Source organism: Salmo salar, chromosome ssa06, assembly GCF_905237065.1.
Source record: "Salmo salar chromosome ssa06, Ssal_v3.1, whole genome shotgun sequence".
NCBI lineage: Eukaryota > Metazoa > Chordata > Actinopteri > Salmoniformes > Salmonidae > Salmo > Salmo salar.
This window is the reverse complement of record NC_059447.1, coordinates 34,634,734-34,656,396: the sequence shown is the minus strand read 5'-3', so window position 1 is coordinate 34,656,396 and position 21,663 is coordinate 34,634,734. Positions and strand designations below refer to the sequence as shown.

Sequence of the window (21,663 nt, the reverse complement as noted above, 5' to 3'; positions counted from 1 at the left end):
GGGTAACAGGCTAACCAGAACGCGAGCTAGCGACGCTACAACCAGGCCTTTGTGTCAGCATATAATCCCCAGCTGTCAGAAAGCCTCAGCATTCTTTCATGAAAAAAGCATCCGTCTGTCTCCCGCCCACTTCATTACAATGTGTCTGACTGTCCTGGCTCCTTTCCCACACTCACTCTCTAATTTACCATTTCTCTCTTCTCTGTCCTAATGCTCTGTGTTTCAAATGTTTGATTGTTCAAACATTTATATATGTAATGCAGTCTTGGCTGTGCTTCTGTGCTTGTGGAGGCCAGCTGCCTCCTGGTTGACAGGATGTAGGTGGTATCACTAATGGAAAACCCCCACTAATTAGCTGTCTTGTCATTCTTGTTTGGCTGATATGTTTCTTTATTGAGGTTCAAGAACAAGCTTTCACTCGCATGTGCATGCATAAAGGGTACAATAACTCTCTCTCAAAAGTGGCATTGTGTTCAGGCCTCCCACATAGTCATATCTTGAGTGCTTTGTTGTTGTCATGGCATTGCCATTGCTCCATGGAGAACTCTTTTGCATGTAAACAACTTAGGTGTTACCATGAACTTGGCAAACACACACACACACACACAAACACCATGGATACCAAACCAGCACCAGGCTTTTCATGGATCATCAGTTATCAGTGGTTGTTTTTGAATGAAATGATCCAGAAAGAGTGAGCAACAGTTTCTTTATTTGATAAAAAACCTTCTGTTTTGAGAAGGTCTGAGTAGCTTTGTGTTTAAGCTGGTGGTTAAGGTCATGGGTTAAGAGCTATGTAACGTTAGTGCCTTGCATTTACAGTATATGCCACAATTCCACTTAAGGCACAGCTCTCTTTCTTTCAGTTTCCCCAGGTATTATTAATATGATTATGTTAAAGCCCATTGTATTATCAAATCAAGATAGTTGAACACCCTGCTATTGGCTTGAAACTCTTTTTCATTCATTAGCTCTGCGCAAAGAGTATTAATCATATTTCAAAGCATACTTTGAAGGGTTATTTATTAGCTTTTATGAATATGCACTGTCAAGGTCATTCTCCACAGATCAATGGACTAGGCCGTCCTCACCTTGCTGCAGTAGGGGTGCTATTAATTCCAAATGGCAGATGAAGGTGACTGTTCGGTCTGCTGTTGCCTGTGTGTTTCTCAGCTGTTACTAAGCCACTGCATCCCCGGATCTGATTTCACAGTGGAAATATCCCCTTCCCTGCAGCATGGTGCATGGAGAGCAGACTGACCTGACCCACTTCCTCCAGCAGCAGGCCTGGCCTACCACTCCGTCCTCCGCTGAAGAGGCTGCTGCCTCCAACCCCTCCTGAGAGGGAGGGAGAGTGGGGAGGGAAGGGGAGAGGGAGAAAGAGAGGCCTCCTGAGTAGACTGTAGGGCAGAATGCATTTCTTTGTGTTCTGCAATGTAGCTGCATTTGTGACTGGAGACAAATTATGCATCTTTAAGGTATTGTAGGTCTACCCAGAGTAATGGCAAAACTAAACGCAAAAACTCTCCTGCAACGATGACAGTGTTAACTCGCTATTAACACACACTCACATTTAACCAGAAAGTAAGCATAATCAGTATGATAGGAAAGTGTTATTTTAAATCAATACTGTTGATTATGTTATTATAGAGTTATTATCAGGAATAAACAAGATAAACATTGTTGTTTCATCCTGGTCTGGTGTCTAACCATCTCGGCCCTGCTGCAGTCTGGTGGGATAATGCAGTGTCTCTGAGATTATTGCTGTGGGTGCAGCCAGGTAGCTCTGCCTAGCCAGCTGCCTGAGTCCTGCACGTCACGGAGGCACCGCCACACTATTAATAGCTCCTGCTTTCAGATCAAGGGAATCCATTTTTAATTAGCTACAAAATGGAGCTTCAAGTTAGAGTTACAGAGGGCTGGCTTTTCCTATTAACCTCCCCTAAGGTTTAGAAGGAGTGAGAGGAGGCTGATAGAATCGTTATGCCCTGCTTCTCTACCAACAGGGATTCTTGTCAGCTCAGCTGCCTCACAGACCAGCTCTGATTAACTGAGACCACCTCTCTCTCCTTCCTTTCCTCTCTCTCTTTCTCTCTCTCCTTACAGCCTACTCTCTCTGTTTCTCTCTCTTCCTCTCCCTATGTCATTGTCAGTGTTTGGCAAGGCATTCCCCTGAAAGAGCTGACTGGGCTCCTCTTACATCATGAGCATGCTCTCCAGGGCCGCTTGTCGGTGGCTGGGCTGCTGAGTCATTATCCTTCTGCGTTAATTGCTTGGCTGACTCCTGATTGTTAGACAGGGTTGCATCTTATGGCTCACTAATAGACAACCCATGGGCTTCACCCCTGAGGTTTAGGATAAGGTCTAGTATGCCATATATGTTAGTGGTCTTGTAAAAATATAATTGTTTATTATTATATTTCTATTGTGGTCACCTCTGCCCATTGCCTTACCCCTTGGAAGAGGTGAATGCAGCCACTGGGCCTTAGGCATGAAATGAGAGTTGTTGAAACAATTATAAGCCTTTGAAACAGAGGCTCTGTCAGTCATGTTTGGTGTGTTATAGATACCTCTGTGTGTTCTATGAACTTTCTCCCTCTCTCCCTCTCTCCCTCTCTCCCTCTCTCCCGCTTCCCAAAGGGGTAAATTGGCATGGCCGAAGAAAGTGAAATAGATAATAAACAAAAGAGAAATAAACAATCAGAAATTAGCAGTAAACATTACACTCACAAAATATTCTAGCTATGTACAGTTAAAGTACAAAAGGGAAAATAAATAAACATAAACATGGGTTGTATTTACAATGGTGTTTGTTCTTCACTGGTTGCCCTTTTCTTGTGGCAACAGGTCACAAATCTTGCTGCTGTGATGGCACACTGTCGTATTTCACCTAATAGATATGGGGGTTTGTCAAAATTTGATTTGTTTTCAAATTCTTTGTGGGTCTGTGTAATCTGAGGGAAATATGTTTCTCTAATATGGTCATACATTTGGCAGCTCAGCTTCCACCTCAAATCAAATTTTATTTGTCACATGCGCCGAATACAACAGGTGTAGACCTTACCGTGAAATGCTTACTTACAAGCCCTTAGCCAACAATGCAGTTTTGAGAAAAATAAGAGTTAAGAAAATATTTACTAAATAAACTAAAGTAAAAAGAAAGCAACACAATAAAATAACAATAACAAGGCTATAATGTGCGGGGTTACAGGTTAGTCGAGGTAATTGAGGTAATATGTACATGTAGGTAGGGGTGAAGTGACTATGCATAGATAATAAACAGCGAGTAGCAGCAGTGTACAAAACAAATGGAGGGGGGTCAATGTAAATAATCCGGTGGCCATTTGATTAATTGTTTAGCAGTCTTATGGCTTGGGGGTAGAAGCTGTTAAGGAGCCTTTTGGTCCTAGACTTTGCGTTCCAGTACCGCTTTCTGTGTGGTAGCAGAAAATACAGTCTATGACTTGGATGACTGGAGTCTTCCTCTGACACCGCCTAGTATAGAGATCCTGGATGGCAGGAAGCTTGGCCCCAGTGATGTACTGGGCCGTATGCACTACCCTCTGTAGCGCCTTACGGTCAGATGCCGAGCAGTTACCATACCAGGTGGTGATGCAACCGGTCAGGATGACCTCGATGGTGCAGCTATATAACTTTTTGAGGATCTGGGGACCCATGCCAAATCTTTTCAGTATGTGAAATGGAGTGGATCTAGGGTATCCGGGAGGATGCTGTTGATGTGAGCCATGACCAGCCTTTCAAAGCACTTAATGGCTACTGACGTGGGTGCTACGGGGCGGTAATTATTTAGGCAGGTTACCTTCACTTCCTTGGTCACAGGGACTATGGTGGTCTGCTTGAAACATGTCGGTATTACAGACTCGGTCAGGGAGAAAAATGTCATGATGAAAATGTCAGTGAAGACACTTGCCAGTTGATCTGCGAAAGCTTTCAGTACACGTTTTTTGGAGGACCAAAAAAAGCCGATACCGATTAATCGGCTGTTTTTTACATTTTTTTTATATATATATTTGTAATAATGACAATTACAACTAGTTAATATTCCCTTCAAACATGAATTTCTTTTAACTAAATATGCAGGATTCAAAATATATACTTCTGTGTATTGATTTTAAGAAAGGCATTGATGTTTATGGTTAGGTACATTCGTGCAACGATTGTGCTTTTTTCGGAAATGCGCTTTTGTTAAATCATCCCCCGTTTGGTGAAGTTGGCTGTCTTTGTTAGGAAGAAATGGTCTTCACACAGTTCACAACGAGCCAGGCGGCCCAAACTGCTGCATATACCCTGACTCTGTTGCACAGAACGCAAGAGAAGTGACACAATTTCCCTAGTTAAAATAAACTCATGTTAGCAGGCAATATTAACTAAATATGCAGGTTTAAAAATATATACTTGTGTATTGATTTTAAGAAAGGCGTTGATGTTTATGGTTAGGTACACATTGGTGCAACGACAGTGCTTTTTTCACGAATGCGCTTGTTAAATCACTCGTTTTGGCAAAATAATGTGATTCAATGATAAATTAACAGGCACCGCATCGATTATATGCAACGCAGGACAAGCTAGATAAACTAGTAATATCATAAACCATGTGTAGTTAACTAGTGATTATGTTAAGATTGATTGTTTTTTATAAGATAAGTTTAATGATAGCTAGCACCTTACCTTGGCTCCTTGCAGCACTCACATAACAGGTAGTCAACTTGCCATGCAGTCTCCACGTGAAGTGCAATGTAATTGGCCATAATCAGTGTCCAGAAATGCAGATTACCGATTGTTATGAAAATATGAAATCGGCCCTAATTAATCGGCCATTCCGATTAATCGGTCGACCTCTAATATGTGCATATGGTCACTGTGGGGACGTCGTCGTCGATGCACTTATTGAGGAAGCTGATGACTGAGGTGGTATACTTCTCAATGCCATTTGATGAATCCCGGAACATATTCCAGTCTGCGCTAGCAAAACAGTCCTGTAGCATAGCATCCACGTCATTTGACCACTTCCATATTGAGCGAGTCACTGGTACTTCCTGCTTTAGTTTTTACTTGTAAGCAGGAATCAGGAGGATAGAATGATGGTCAGATTTGCCAAATGGAAGGCGGGGGAGAGCTTTGTATGCATCTCTGTGTGTGGAGTAAAGGTTGTCTAGAGTTTTTTTCCCCTCTGGTTGCACATGTGACATGCTGGTAGAAATGAGGTAAAACGGATTTAAGTTTGCCTGCATTAAAGTCCCCGGCCACTAGGAGTGCCGCTTCTGGATGAGCATTTTCTTGTTTGCTTATGGCCTTATACAGCTGGTTGAGTGTGGTCTTAGTGCCAGCATCAGTTTGTGGTGGTAAATAGACGGCTACGAATAATATAGATGAGAACTCTCTTGGTAGATAGTGTGGTCTACAGCTTATCTTAAGGTACTCTACCTCGAGACTTCTTCTTTAATATTTGACATTGCGCACCAGCAGCTGTTATTGACAAATAGACACACACCCCCGCGCCTCGTCTTACCAGACGTAGCTTCTCTGTCCTGCCAGTGCATGGAAAATCGCGCCAGCTCTATATCATCCGTGTCATCATTCAGCAACGACTCGGTGAAACATAAGATATTACCGTTTTTAATATCTCGTTGGTAGTATAATCTTGATCGTAGGTCATCATTTTATTTTCCAATGATTGCATGTTGGAAAATATGTGTTATTGTATTATTCTAGCATGGCAGTGGTGAATGTGTGTGTGAGGGTAGGGAAGGATCATTCCACTCTTTAGTGAGAATGTCAAGCCCCAGTCACATGAGAATGAGCTAATGTCCCACCAAGGCCTCTGTCATTTCTCAGAACATTAGCCACAGGGCTTGATAAGGAGGCACTCACTATGGCCGTGGAGTTCAGACTGTTTAATGGGGAGGCGACGCTGTAAGGAGCTGCCAGATCTTACATTCAACTGGATAGTTCATGATAAGCTAGTCTACCATTTGACTGCCTTTCCCACAGCTATTTCTCTCACTTGATCCGTTTTCTACTATTGCCTTTATGCCATTGCATGCTCAGTCTGCCCGCTATGGTGACGTAAGGGACCAAAATGTAGCATAATGATGATCGCTCAATTGCACTGACATTTTGCAGACCACTTCAGAGCCACTCTAGAGTTGGAAAATTATGAGTGAGTAATTCTTTTAAATTATGTATGATGATTGAGTTCAACCACATGGAGAGAGTTGATCACTTCTCAGACTAACTAAGTGTTTATCCCGCTAGATCACAGTACAATGAAAACTCATCTTGAAAAGCCTTCGGTCCCATTTTAACCTCTTCTAGAGTTAAAATCTGCGTTCATAACGTACTCTTATTTTGTGGATTTACTGTATTTGTGTTTTGTTTCTCTCTCCCCCCATAGACTTACTCTGGGCTGTTCTGTGTGGTGATAAACCCCTACAAAAACTTGCCGATCTACTCCGAGAACATCATAGAGATGTACAGAGGGAAGAAGCGTCATGAGATGCCACCACACATCTACGCCATTTCAGAGTCAGCATACCGCTGCATGCTCCAAGGTAAACCTCCTCTCTCACTCTGTTTTGTGCAGTGTTTGGAAGGTATAGCTCCTTCCTCAGTGGTCTCTTTCCTTTTCTCTCTTTTGCTGTGAAGCAACATGCATAAAGTGTGACTGGCAGGTGCCCTGCTGAGTTGTGGATTGCGTGGGTTTTGCTGCATAATCCAGGAGATTAGTGTGTGAAAGGTTCCGGAGTCAGGGAGGCAGTGGCATCATTAGTCATGGTTGAGCTGCCCCCTGCCTCTGCTAGCCATAGGGGTCTGACAGACTACTTATTGATGTGGATCTACTAAGACAGACAGACGATACTGTACCACTTATAGACTACGTAATGTGTAAAAGCTCAACAATAGGCTTGTAGTTTCACAAACCACAAAGAGTACTGTCTATCTGCAAGTTATGTACATTGTCTGCAAAACATGAATGCCTCAATTTCAGACCATGGCATGTATTTGTTTGCGTTAAGTCAAAAACCACTTGGCGCTCATAATTAGCCTTCCTTAATGGCCACCTGCAATGTGTTAAGGCCCCTCTACTGCCCTGCCGACTGTCCTGTATCCCAGGTAGGGACCAGGACCTCACTGGCTCCTATGCAGATAAGAACCAGTTTAATTAGAGGTGAAAGTTCAGCCTGTTAACATTGATGGCCACTGACTGAGGGATTTGGAGAGTGTGAGCCCAGGATCAAGGATGCTATTAACTCAACCTGTGACCCTAGGGAAATGCACCACTCACTGTTAATCTTCTTCCTCCAGTGAGACATTCTATCTATCTCTGGCTCCTTGGAAAGGGACACTTTTCAATAGATGTGTTCAGTTTCAATGAGTTCAGAGTAACATCAGCCTTCTGAACAGTACAGTCTCTCAGTGGGTCTGGTTTTGCTACCTCAGCTAAGTTAGATTTGATGGAGCCTGGAGCCTCTCTGTCATTACAGCTCCTCAGGCTGGCCCTAACTGGATATATCCAGAACTGTGGCTTGCTGCTCTGGCTGTTCTGGCTGTTAGTCTTCCACCCTACAGTACTGCTGTCACTATCACTGCTGCTGCAGCTCAGAGCCACAGGAAGAGAAAGAATCACAGGTCTTTTCATCTTCAGGAAGAAGCTGCGCTATTCTCTTTGTACCAGGAAGGGTGCTGGACACATGCCCCCTTAGCAGCCTCGTCCCTGTGTTAGAATGTAGACATTTTTCTTTCTTTTTACTATTTTCTACATTGTAGAATAATAGTAAAGACATCAAATCTGGGAAATAAAATATAAACTCATGTAGTAACCCAAAAAGCGTAATTTAGAATTTAGATTCTTCAAAGTAGCCACCCTTTCCCTTGATGACAGCTTTGAACACTTTTGGCATTCTTTCAACCAGCTTCACCTGGAATGCTTTTCCAACAGTCTTGTTCCCAGTCAGTTCCCACATATACTGAGCACTTGTTGGCTGCTTTTCCTTCACTCTGCGGTCCAACTCATCCCAAACCATCTCAATTGGGTTGAGGTCGGGTGATTGTGGAGGCAAGGTCATCTGATGCAGCACTCCATCACTCTCCTTCTTGGGCAAATAGCCCTTACACAGCCTGGAGGTGTGTTGGATCATTGTCCTGTTGAAAAACAAATGATAGTCCCACTAAGCGCAAACCAGATGGGATGGCGTATTGCTGCAGAATGCTGTGGTAGCCATGCTGGTTAAGTGTGCCTTGAATTCTAAATAAATCACGACAATGTCACCAGCAAAGCACCATCACACCTCCTCCTCCATGCTTCAAGGTGGGAACCACACATGCAGAGATCATTCGTTCACCTACTCTGCATCTCACAAAGACACAGTGGTTGGAACCAGAAATCTCAAATTTGGACTCATCAGACCAAAGGACAGATTTCCACCGGTCTAATGTCCATTGCTCATGTTTCTTGGCCCAAGCAAGTCTCATCATCTTATTGGTGTCCTTTAGTAGTGGTTTCTTTGCAGCAATTCGACCATGAAGGCCTGATTTCACGCAGTCTCCTCTGAACAGTTGATGTTGAGATGAGTCTGTTACTTGAACTCTGTGAAGCATTTATTTGGGCTGCAATTTCTGAGGCTGGTAACTCTAATTAACTTATCCTCTGCAGCAGAGGTGACTATGGGTCTTCCTTTCCTGTGGCAGTCCTCATGAGAGCCAGTTTCATCATAGAACTTGATGGTTTTTGCGACTGCACTTGAAGAAACTTTCAAAGTTCTTGAAATGTCTCTTTGCTTATTTGAGTTGTTTTTGCCATAATAGGGACTTGGTATTTTACCAAATAGGGCTATCTTCTGTATACCACCCATACCTTGTCACAACACAACTGAACACAAATAAATTCCACAAATTAACTTTTAACAAGGCACACTTGTTAATTGAAATGCATTCCAGGTGACTACCTCATGAAGCTGGTTGAGAGAATGCCAAGGGGGTGCAAAGCTGTCATCAAGGCAAAGGGTGGCTACTTTGAAGAATTTGTTGAACACTTTTTTTTGGTTATTACATGATTCCATATGTGTCATTTCATAGTTTTGATGTCTTCACTATTATTCTACAATGTAAAAATAAAGAAAAACCCTGGAATGAGTAGGTGTGTCCTAACTTTTGACTGGTACTGTCTGTGTCTGTAGTTTTTTTAGCCAGAGCTTGAAGCGATAAGCAGTAATCCTTCCTGCTTCTTAGTTCTAATGAGGAGTTGAGTAGTGTTATGATATTGGCCAGTGGCCACACGTATACAGTAGGTCAAGTGCTTTACTGGTTGGTCCAACTCCATCACCTCTATCCTCCCACCTCACCCAACGTCTCATCACTCACTTCCTTTCGTGACTCCCACCCCCATCCACACATACATTATGGTGTCTTAACCAGTGATAGCCATGAAACCCTTGTGACCAATCACCCCCTCCCTCATCATACTTTCCATGAACTAAATATAGGCTGAGTCCCTGCACAGAGCACTCACCCATTGTGGCCAGCCTGCCTTTCAGTTTCAACATGAGAGGTGCTTGAATTGGGGCCCCATGTCAAATCTACCCCCCTCATTGCCCCACTGTCCACAGTCCTGCCACATAGTGGTCATTGTGTACACTCCCTAGGGGGTCTACTGTGGAATGAGGTCATCCCTTGTCTTAGCGATCCGCAACATGCTAAGTACTGAGTCATCGTGGTAGTGTCATGGCCCTCAGATCACTGCGGAGTGCAGACTGTCCGGCTGCCTGAAGAGGGATGCCTCACTATGGATATGAGTGTGACCAAAATAACATTCCCGCACTGGCACATCACACAGAGGAGTTAGTGTGTCAGCTCACTTTCTGAGTAGCTGACCTTATATTGACAGTATATTGTATCTTGCACAGTGGAATAACTATTGATCTGCGTAGTGCTTACAGTGTGTTATACAGATGATACAGATTATTTCCTTTGGGAGTGGAAAGACTGCCTCTATTGATGTTTCAAAAGCCATTTCAGGCTTTTAGGGATCCCCACTCTTCTGTAATGGCTCTCTTTCTTCTCCTCTCAGGAACTAAACAAGCCAACCTATCTCATTTCCACTCTTCTTTTCTTTCATTCTTTATTTTGTTCTGTCTTTTTTTCCCCTTCTCTCCAAAATGTTCTGGCTCGGAGGACGTTGAAGGAAAAATTCCACTCATCCCGCCAGGGCTTTTCTGGGACCCTTTCACTTACGGCACTGTTAACTGAAAAATACGACCGGGTGGCTTTGTGCGGTCTCTTTCCCGAATGTGTTTCCTTCCTTTTCCTCCTTTGTGAGGAGAACACAGGAGGACAAGTGTGTGGAATGTCTGTGTTCTGACTTAAGCCCAGACTATGGCTCTAGCATGGCTATGGAAGGTTCACAGACCATTCACCAGTCTCTCTTCTGCCTCAACCAATGACTCTCTCTCTCCAGTCCCATTCTCTTCTCCCCTACAGTAACAGCGTCCGTGTCTCTGGCCCTCTGGCTTCAGTCAAGGGGTTCGTCAACCGAACCGTACCGAGGCCTCACTTCACCTAAGCCGTCAGCAGGAGCAGAGCTTGAATAGTTCTAGGTGCTTATTATGGGCTGTAGCCTTTTCCTCAGGTCGTTTGTTTGTGTTTGACGCTCTCTGTCTCTCTCCGACACATGTTTGAGTCTCAGGAACTGCTACAGACGAAGCTCCCTCTCTCTGTTCTGACCCCTCGTCCGAAGCACGCCCTGCTGCTGACATGTAGGTCTGGACGTGCTCCTGCACTCCAGAGCAGACGGGAGAGAAATGGGGCGGCCTGTATTGTGCCTCACAATGGGGGCTTTGTGTTGCCTGGAGAAGGGGCCAGGGAGCAGTATGAGGAGGCCCGGACCGACGGGGCTCTTCCCTGGGAATAGGGGGTCTTGTGTTGGGGCAGAGAGAGTTGACTGCAGGGAAGAGGTCAGGTCTGAGTGACAGGACAGGTGTGAAGGGCCAGGCGGGACAGGGGTATGGTGGAAGGGGGGCACCCCAGGGGAGATAGGGGTGTGTCTGTTAGGGACCCTCTCTCTGTAGTGAAAATAACTCTGTGTTCCTTGGTGGATGTACTAGAGTTTCAGACAAATGGCAGTGTACACACACACAATCCCACTCATATAGACACATGTTGGCAGATGCTCCCCTAATGGCAGACAGCTGTGGAGTTCATTCAGTATAAAATGGTATTTCTGTTGGCGGGCTGTTGTCATAGATCTCTGATCTCAGACAGCTATGAACTGTTGAGTCTCCAATAGGGAGAAAGAATGCACCCTTAATAAACCAGAGACATGAACATGTTATCCTCAGTTCACTGGTTTTTACAGGTTTCACTGGTGGGAGGGAGCAGAGTCTGAGATTACAGACCGGGGTTGAATGGAGACCCCATGAAAGCCCTTGACGATGTGGGGAGTTTGCTCAACATACAGTTGAAGTGAGAAGTTTACATACATACACCTTAGCCAAATTGTCACGCCCTGACCATAGAGATCCTTATTATTCTCTATGTTTGGTTAGGTCAGGGTGTGACCCGGGTGGGAAAATCAATGTTTTCTGTTTCTTTGTTTTTGGGCCGAGTGTGGTTCCCAATCAGAGGCAGCTGTCTATCGTTGTCTCTGATTGGGAATCATACTTAGGCAGCCTGTTTTCTTCCTGTGTTTGTGGGATGTTGTTTTCTGTTTAGCCTCTGTTGCCTGACAGAACTGTACGTTTTCTTTTTTCGCCTTTTTGTTGTTTTGTTTGAGTGTATTGTGATAATAAAGAATCATGAGCACTTACCACGCTGCGCTTTGGTCCACTTCTCCTTCAGACGATCGTTACACAAATACATTTAAACTCAGTTTTTCACAATTCCTGACATTTAATCCTAGTAAAAATTCCCTGTTTAAGATCAGTTAGGATCACCACTTTATTTTAAGAATGTGAAATGTCAGAATAATAGTAGAGAGAGTGATTTATTTCAGCTTTTATTTCTTTGATCACATTCCCAGTGGGTCAGAAGTTTACATACACTCAATTAGTATTTGGTAGCATTGCCTTTAAATTGTTTAACTTGGGTCAAACATTTCGGGTAGCCTTCCACAAGCTTCCCTCAATAATTTGGTGTGATTTTGGCCCATTCCTTGCAAGCCTCCCCCTTTTTCCTCCAAACATAACGATGTTCATTATGGCCAAACAGTTCTAATTTTGTTTCATCAGACCAGAGGACATTTCTCCAAAAAGTACGATATTTGTCCCCATGTGCAGTTGCAAACCGTAGCCTGGCTTTTTTATGGCGATTTTGGGGGAGTGGCTTCATCCTTGCTGAGCGACCTTTCAGGTTATGTCGATATAGGACTCATTTTACTGTGGATATAGATACTTTTGCACCTGTTTCCTCCAGCATCTTCACAAGGTCCTTTGCTGTTGTTCTGGGATTGATTTGCACTTTTCGCACCAAAGTACGTTCATCTCTAGGAGACAGAATGCGTCTCCTTCCTGAGTGGTATGACGGCTGCGTGGTCCCATGGTGTTTATACTTGCGTACTATTGTTTGTACAGATGAACGTGGTACCCTCAGGCATTTGGAAATTGCTCCCAAGGATGAACCAGACTTGTGGAGGTCTATAATTTGTTTTCTGAGGTCTTGACTGATTTCTTTTGATTTTCCCATGATGTCAAGCAAAGAGGCACAGGTACAGGTACAGGTGCACCTCCAATTGACTCAAATGATGTCAATTAGCCTATCAGAAGCTTCTAAAGCCATGACATCGTTTTCTGGAATTTTCCAAGCTGTTTAAAGGCAGTCAACTTAGTGGATGTACTTCTGACCCACTGGAATTGTGATACAGTGATTTGTAAGTGAAATAATCGGTCTGTAAATAATTGTTGGAAAAATGACTTGTGTCATGCACAAAGTAGATGTCTTAACCGACTTGCCAAAACTATAGCTTGTTAACAAGAAATTTGTGGAGCTGTTGAAAAACGTGTTTTAATGACTCCAACCTAAATGTATGTAAACTTACAACTTCAACTGTACATACAAGGCTATGACAGTTCTGTTATGAAATAAATTATTATCATAGGTGCTTTATTACTGTATATGTTAGAGGTTATCGGGCTGTTATAAGTACCTTTACAGAAAAAACACAGGATTTCACATGTGGAAAATCACATTATTTCCCATGAAATTTCATGTGTATTAATGTGAAAACAACATGTTTTGTGGAAAACTTCACGTGATCACATGTTTTCAAGTGTAGTTTCATGTTATCATATTAACTTCACATAAGATCACATGGCAATGTGTTTTTGGAACACTTCACGTGAAATTCATGTGTTTTTTCCGTAAGGGTAGAGCGGGAAGCTCAACCACCTCAGGTAAAATGGCAGCTTCCCCAGCGCTGCAGGTCTATCCAATCTTTTACTGGGGCCTGTGTCTTGGGTGGCCACACAATGCCACCTATCCACCCACGGTCTGGGCATGCAGGGCACCACTGGAGACATGGTGCTGGATGGGTGGGTGAGGAGCGAGAGCCACCGTCGTCTGTCTAGTGTTTTCATTGGTCACACATAGCTGGGATAGCTGCAGTCTGAGCCAGGGAGATGAGGTTACCTGAAGCTGCTGCCCCTCACTCCCTCCCTCCCTCCCTGGAGCTGCCACCAGCCTCTGTGGAGGGCAAGGAGGGACATGTAGGACAGTATACAACCAACTCTTTCCAACAAACACACATTTAGTGGACCTCTGGGGAGAGGGGAAATGTGGAAAACGGCCTGGATTGTCTGGATAAAGTATGTCTTGGGACTATTTGAAAGTGACATACATGGAAAGTGGGCAGATGAACACTGACAACCAGGTCACTTGGTAATGTGATACATTCTGACATGGAGGATCTCTGTGGAAGCAGGGAGTGTTTGGATCGCTGTCTGGAGAATGTAGCAGTGACTACACACTTAGAATGTAGATATGTACGGACAGGACTGGACTGCATGATTGCCTCATGGTACACTGGAATAGCTCCCTTGGAATATCTGAAGCTGGAATTCAAGGAATTCAGATCAACTACCTCGGTGTACAGTATTACCCCTGATGGCAGCAGGTGTTCTATGCTCGGACTCAACCTGTTTTCAGCATATTTAAGAGTGGAGACAGGTTTGAGTCATTCTGTAGTTCTCACAGTGATGACTGTAGGGTGGGGCTCTGCCAGACTGGGCTCTCTGTAGGTAAGAGCTTGGATGAATAACAGTCTGTTTTACAGGTGACTGCGTTCTAAACAGCATGAGGTGCATCCGTGTTTAAATCAGTGATGGCTTTCTGTTGTGAGTTAGTGAATGGGTCCAAACAGGGATGAGCTGTATCAGACGTAGGGATTGGGTCTGAACAGGGACTGTATCAGGAGCAGGGCAGGGTGGCTCCCCCTCTCTATTGTGACTAGCTTAAGCATTGAGAACATGAGTGTGTCTCCTGCTATTTTGGTGCTGCTGGATGTCTGTCAGGGCAATGGGCTTAGTGAACCAAAAGGAACATTGAGTCTTTCTGGTGTGTGTGTGTGTGTGTGTGTGTGTGTGTGTGTGTGTGTGTGTGTGTGTGTGTGTGTACAACACTGCTCAGAAACATCATTTGTAATGCAGGTCCCTTGCATGGTTCCCTACTTTGTCCGACCCTCCAGTGAACAGTAATACATCTCTACTTTGTCCGACCCTCCAGTGAACAGTAATACATCTCTACTTTGTCCGACCCTCCAGTGAACAGTAATACATCTCTACTTTGTCCGACCCTCCAGTGAACAGTAATACATCTCTACTTTGTCTGACCCTCCAGTGAACAGTAATATGTCTCTACTTTGTCTGACCCTCCAGTGAACAGTAATACATCTCTACTTTGTCTGACCCTCCAGTGAACAGTAATACATCTCTACTTTGTCTGACCCTCCAGTGAACAGTAATACATCTCTACTTTGTCCGACCCTCCAGTGAACAGTAATACATCTCTACTCCTCCTTTGAAGTGAGACCATGACTTCTCATTCCACTCTCCTGTACCTCTATATCTCCTCTCAGAGCAGCTCGCGGTGAATTCACTGGAATAGAGACATTATTTTCAATAAGCCCTAGGATGTTGACACCAGCAGCAGGGCTACATTAGAACCCCATGATGGGCCTCTGTTACTGCTGTTACACATTCACAGGTGTTTCTCATTTCACCCCCGCGTCAGAAGCATGTGGAAAATGTGCTTTGTGAGGTATGAGCAAAGTGTGTGAGGCCGATACCCTCTGTGGGGGTCAACAGGCTTAGGTGTGGGAGGAAGGAAGCCTCGCTAGGTGTGAGGGAGGACAATGACTTCCTTCCTTTAATGTGCAGGATCTCTCTCTCTCTCTCTCTCTCTCTCTCTCTCTCTCTCTCTCTCTCTCTCTCTCTCTCTCTCTCTAGTCCCACTGGTCACTTCACACAGCCTCCCTTCCCTGTCATATCCACTAGACAGGGAACAGTCCTTCTGTCTGACACTTATTCCGTTCCTGTCAATGTTCTCAATTTCCACTGTAATTGAGTCAAACCAATAAAGTAGTCTCTCTCATAGGATGGGAAGCTATTTATTGTAGCTACAGTAGTCACTGCAACACATTCCATTCCGGCCTACAATGCCACATCTAGAATGCCCTCATCTGTGTATCCGAGTTGACTGACACCATGCTACCTTGCCCACTGCATGCCCAGTTCTGGCCCACCATGCTGCTCTCAATGTATTACTGTCAGTGGGTTTCCATGGCCTTGAAGGGTGCAGCCCCTCCCCTCTCTGCCCCCTGACCTCCTCCCCTTTACTCCTACCAGTTGCTGTGGGCCAGGAAGCCTGGCCACCCTCTGTGACATCACAGGAATGTCCTCGCCCCAGGACCCCAGCGTTGATGGTGAGGGGATCCATGGGCATCCGAATTCCAACAGTCATAACTGATTACTGACTGCAGCCCACAATGCATTGCTAGCTGGCAGAACTGGAGGGTCTTCTTCTGATCTGTCACACTTCTCAGCTTTGTGTCAAACTGGTCTCAAAGTATCACTTTGTAGGTATTTTAATGAGACAAAACCTGTTAAAATATGTTTAAAAAAGGAGAGAAATGACCCAGTCTCCATTACAACATTCATCAGGCTTGGCGAGCTCTTCATTACCACCAGGATATATGACCAGAATCCCCCTCTGATGAAGGAAGAGTCATACTGTGTTGTGACTGCTTTAATGAACGGTGCATGTCGGCCTCTCCCTCTGGCCCAGTCCTCTCAGCAGCAGCACTCCACAGTGTTAGTGTGGGTTATCATAACAGCTCAGAAGCCCAGAGGTGACAGTTACACAAAGCAGGTACAGAGAGGACTGGCCAGATCTAATTGTGTGTTTACCAGTTCACCCGTCTGAGAATGCAGGCTGGTGTGTGTGTGTGTGTGTGTGTGTGTGTGTGTGTGTGTGTGTGTGTGTGTGTGTGGAGGGGGTATTGAGATTGGGCTAGGCTCCCTGCGTCGCAGCATTGACAATACAGCGGTGAGAAACCCCAGACATGGCAGGGACCTCACACTCTCTCACACAGACACTCAGGCTTTTGTTCCTCCGGCTTTAAGTACCCCTGGAATCCATCCTGACTGCTCTATATGTGTAAACACAGCTCTTTCTATTGCTAGTGCTCTAATGACCAGTCCCAGTCCATGATCCATGCCTCTGCTCTACTATGACTGATGAGTGTCTGTCTGTGTACAGGGTGGGTAGGCCTGGGTAGTGCTATACCCTTAGAGTGTATGGGGAATACTGGCCATCACTCAGGATTTCTGATGTGTGCAAAGTGGTAACCATGGCTCTAGAATTAGCACTGTGTTTGTTGGCGTTTTATGACTTCTTTTATGAAGCTAATTTAGAGAGCAGGAAGAAGGATGTGGAAAAATAGTGTTTTATCCAGTTGAAGTGGTGGTGAGGCTGTTTTTTCATACCAGCTCTCACCCTGCCTCCCCTAGAATGTGATCCTATTTCACTAACTACAGACCCCATGAAGTCAGAATATAACCATTATTTTCTCTGCCTCTTTGACTTGTTTGAATTTGGAGTGGTCCAGCAGGAAGAGTGGAATGGAGTAGGCTACAATCCGTACTTGGGCTCCACTGTACTCCTACGGTTCAAGATTAGGGAGGCTTGGACATGTTTTGGGGAGTAGATGGGAATGTTGAGAGATTAGGGGGTTAGTTGAGGGAGGAGGGGAGAGGTTTAGGGGGTAAAGGGGGTGGCCTGGGGGGGGTCTGGAATGTGTGGAATGAGTAGATGAATCCGTCTAGGGAATAAATTATTAGTGGAAAACGGATCCCCAGTCTGTCTCCTGCCGCGTGGCCCAGGGGGGAGACGAGGAAAGTGTTGTTTGTCTATGCAGACCTAGATGTAGACCTATGTACACGTACGCAGACGACACCATTCTGTATACTTCTGGCCTTTCTTTGGACACTGTGTTAACAAACCTCCAGACGAGCTTCAATGCCATACAACTCTCCTTCCGTGGCCTCCAACTGCTCTTAAATGCACGTAAAACTAGATGCCCGCACCCACCCGCCCGTCTAGCATCACTAATCTGGACGTTCTGACCTAGAATATGTGGACAACTACAAATACCTAGGTGTCTGGTTAGACTGTAAACTCTCCTTCCAGACTCACATTAAGCATCTCCAATCCAAAATGTAATTTACAATCAGCTTCCTATTTCGCAACAAAGCATCCTTCACTCATGCTGCCAAACATACCCTCGTAAAACTAACTATCCTACCGATCCTTGACTTCGGCGATGTCATTTACAAAATAGCCTCCAACACTCTACTCAGCAAATTGGATGCAGTCTATCACAGTGCCACCCGTTTTGTCACCAAAGCCCCATATACTACCCACCACTGGACCCTGTATGCTCTCGTTGGTTGGCCCTCGCTTCATATCTGTCGCCAAACCCACTGGCTCCAGGTCATCTATAAGTCTTTGCTAGGTAAAGCCCCGCCTTATCTCAGCTCACTGGTCACCATAGTAGCACCCACCCGTAGCACTCGCTCCAGCAGGTATATTTCACTGGTCACCCCCAAAGCCAACTCCTCATTTGGCCGCCTTTCCTTCCAGTTCTCTGCTGCCAATGACTGGAACGAATTGCAAAAATCACTGAAGCTGGAGACTCATATCTCCCTCACTAACTTTAAGCATCAGCTGTCAGAGCAGCTTACAGATCATTGCTCCTGTACATAGCCCATCTGTAAATAGCCCACCCAACTACCTCATCCCCATATTGTTATTTATTTATTGCTCCTTTGCACCCAGTATCTCTACTTGCATATTCATCTTCTGCACATCTACCATTCCAGTGTTTAATTTCTATATTGTAATTATTTCGCCACTATAGCCTATTTATTGCCTTACCTCCCTAATCTTACTACATTTGCACACACTGTATATAGATTATTCTATTGTGTAATTGACTGTACATTTGTTTATTCCATGTGTAACTAACTCTGTGTTGTTTGTGTCGCACTGCTTTGCTTTATCTTGGCCAGGTCGCAGTTGTAAATGAGAATTTGTTCTCAACTGGCCTACCTGGTTAAATAAAGGTGAAATAAAAAATGCGTTGTTGTTTATGTGTGCCACCTTCCATCTCTTTCATTCCTGTAGTTGTTGCATGTTGTGTGGAGCAACAGACAAGGCCAAGGACATGTTTGTGTCTGCCCAATCATTATCTGAACTGTTGTATTTCGTTGGTAGGGGTATAGGTTCTCCCCTGGTTATAGTGAACTGTTCACTCTGAATTGATGGCAGGAGACTGCCTGCTTGATTGTACTGAGATCAGCCTTCCTGAGCCTTCAGAAAGGGGTTTTCAGTAGTCCACAGCTTGATGAATGTATGGACTGATTTGACCCTGTTCTCTTGTTAGGCCCAGGATAATGGTGGCTCGTAACTTCATTGGGAGGAAACAAAAACTGTGCTGGAATTGCTGATTAATCGATCAAATCAAGGACCTGTGGGTCGCAAAAGCGCTTTTGTTTTATTTCGGAATAATCTGAGTAATACTTTGGCTCTGTGCCATGGCTGCAGAGAGAGAGAGGGAGAGAAGGACTCTGTCAGAGGATAGAGAGAATAAGAGATGAGAGCAACAGTCAGGACAGACGGAGAGAGATGAGCCAATAGAGTGTGAAATTGGTAGAACAATTTTGATTGGCCCCGCCTAGGGTATGTGAAACTGGTCCTCTAGGAAACGGCCAGGGACAGAGCGTATATGGGCAGAACAGATGGATAGAGTCAGACAGCCCTCTGTGCATGGAAACAAGAGGACAAAGTCAATGGTTTGATCAATGTGTGATGGCTGTTCAGAATGGAGGAGAGACTGGCTCACTTCACCAGGCAATGGGTTTGGATCAGTTAGTTGATTGATATGAATGTATGGAGCCAATAGATTTCTCTTTAATAAGATAATATCATTATTAGCCCCATAGTGAGTATAATAACACCATGCATACTAAATGAATGATTTTGTGGTAGGTATAAAGTATCTATCCTATGTAATAAAGCTAACTTTCCCAGTTCACATAATGACCTTTAGCTAGCGTGCTTTCTGAGAACGTGGAGATCACATGAGCCATAGAGAATCAGGCTTTGATATGTATTACGGAATGACTTCAGCTTATTGGGTGTCTGGCTCTGTGCTCTGATTGTGAAATGCCTTTTGATAAATGGCCCACAGAGACGGGTAATTGAAGTCAATAGCCTCTTTATTTATTTATTTGGCTTTAGAAGATAATTTAAGATGATAAATGACAGTTTGAAAGCCTAACCCTTCATCAGTGGAGAGGGAGTAAGGCAGGTGTCAAGGAGAGAATAATAGAACAAGAGAAAACAGAGGAAGTAGATAGAGACCAGCATACCATTTTATATCAGTGACTGGATCGATGAATCAATGGCTGAGGTCATCATTATCGCTGACTACCGACAATCAGCTGCCATTTTGAAAAAGGAGATTGGTCTCTGATGTGAATCATATTCTAATCATGTATATCTGAGTTGATGTAGCTCGGCGTTGGGTGCTTCGATTCGAAGCGATCACAGCTACAAGGTCTGGTTGAAAATCAACATGACGTGGATGATAACCATCTGAGTTTCATAGAAAGTTATTCTCATGAAAACCCAGTGAAAAGCTCTGTCACGGAGAGGAAGAGTAATCAAACTTTGACCTGTGGGAGCTCTGGAGTCTGGTGTGTAGTCAGGAACCTGGCCAGTTCTACTCAGCAACCATCGATCATCCGTCCTGTTTTGCTATTCTCATCAGACTCATACAAGTAGAAACAGACAGTGTGTCTCTGGGAGGGAAAAAAGAGCACCACGGGCCAGAGAAATAGGAGCGCTGAACGATATGGTCATTTATCAGTGCCAGGCTGACTAGTCACCAGCAGCAGATCACACTATAGTGACATAACAAAAGGTCACGCCTTTAACACCTGGTAGACGTTCAGGTAGCCAGTCAGTCCTCTGATGAAAGGTGACCGACATGAACGATTTATCATTCCAACCATCATTTGAGTTTAAAGATGATCATCCGTAGAGTTATATTTGTTCCCGGGACTCATTGTTCAAATCTGTCATCACAGTCCCAGATCTGTGGGCTTAATAAAACCATGTAAGCTCTTTATCTTCTGATCAAATATGGGCTTGTGCTGGGGAGCAATGTACCCATGACGCAGGGTCCAGCAGTGACAGCTGCCCTCTGCGGCTGTCCAGTCTGTTAGTCAGAGGGACATGGGGCTGGTAAGGTAAACACACTGACCTTAAAGGGTATCCAGTGGTGACCTTCAGTGTGGCTGAGTCACCCCCAGACCTCCACAGGCCCCCTCACACTGACAACACCTCATACCATGAGCCACCAGGGTGAGTCTGAATGGAGCTGAGGCACAATGAGCTTTTAGGGAGTGAGGACAGAGCTATGACAGAGACACAGAGAGGAAGGGGGTTGCTATAGGACCAGACTTGTAACCAACACATACACAGTAAGCTCTTGTCCCTCTGATCCCTTTTGAGAGTGCTCTGACTGTTTAATCTATAACCATCCACTGTGGCTGTCATGATGTCAGTTTTCACCGTTTGCGACATGCCTTTCTCTTTTAAAAATTTCAGTGGATTCATTAGCTATTCGTGATGCACATGCACACAAAGAATCACTGTGTCCTCACTTCACCCCTCTCCCACTCTCTCCATGGCTCAAAGCGTCATCCCCAGGGTGGGTAGATTTAGGGGCGTCAGGCAGGCTGCTGGTTCAGCAGACAGTGGAGTGGATACGCTCTGCTGGAGACAGAGACCACTCACAGCGTGGTTGATTGTAATACCGGGGCTACACAGACATAAAGTTGGCTTGTCACATTAAAATATCAATGTAACCTACAGCAGCGGGGCTGTGAAATCAAACCCATTCAGAGATTGGGGACCACAGCAATACTGGTTAGATATAGATGGAGGTGGTAAGAGGAGGTGGTATTAGTGGAGGGGTCATTCCTCCCAGTGATATTGATGTTTAGGAATTGAAGGTACAGTTAAAGTCAGAAGTTTACATACATTTAGGTTGGAGTCATTTAAACTCGTTTTTCAACCACTCCACAAATT

General features: G+C 44.6%; 1 protein-coding gene across 2 annotated transcripts in view; it reads left to right on the top strand.

Moving 5' to 3' along the window:
• The window catches only part of LOC106601199 (myosin-10), a 62,271-nt gene that overhangs the window by 7,366 nt on the left and 33,242 nt on the right, over positions 1 to 21,663 (top strand). For both annotated transcript variants that reach the window (XM_045720410.1, XM_045720409.1), the window contains exon 3: positions 6,416 to 6,572. In XM_045720410.1, the coding sequence (XP_045576366.1) occupies positions 6,416 to 6,572 (157 nt within the window). The remainder of the gene's footprint in view (positions 1 to 6,415; positions 6,573 to 21,663) is intronic.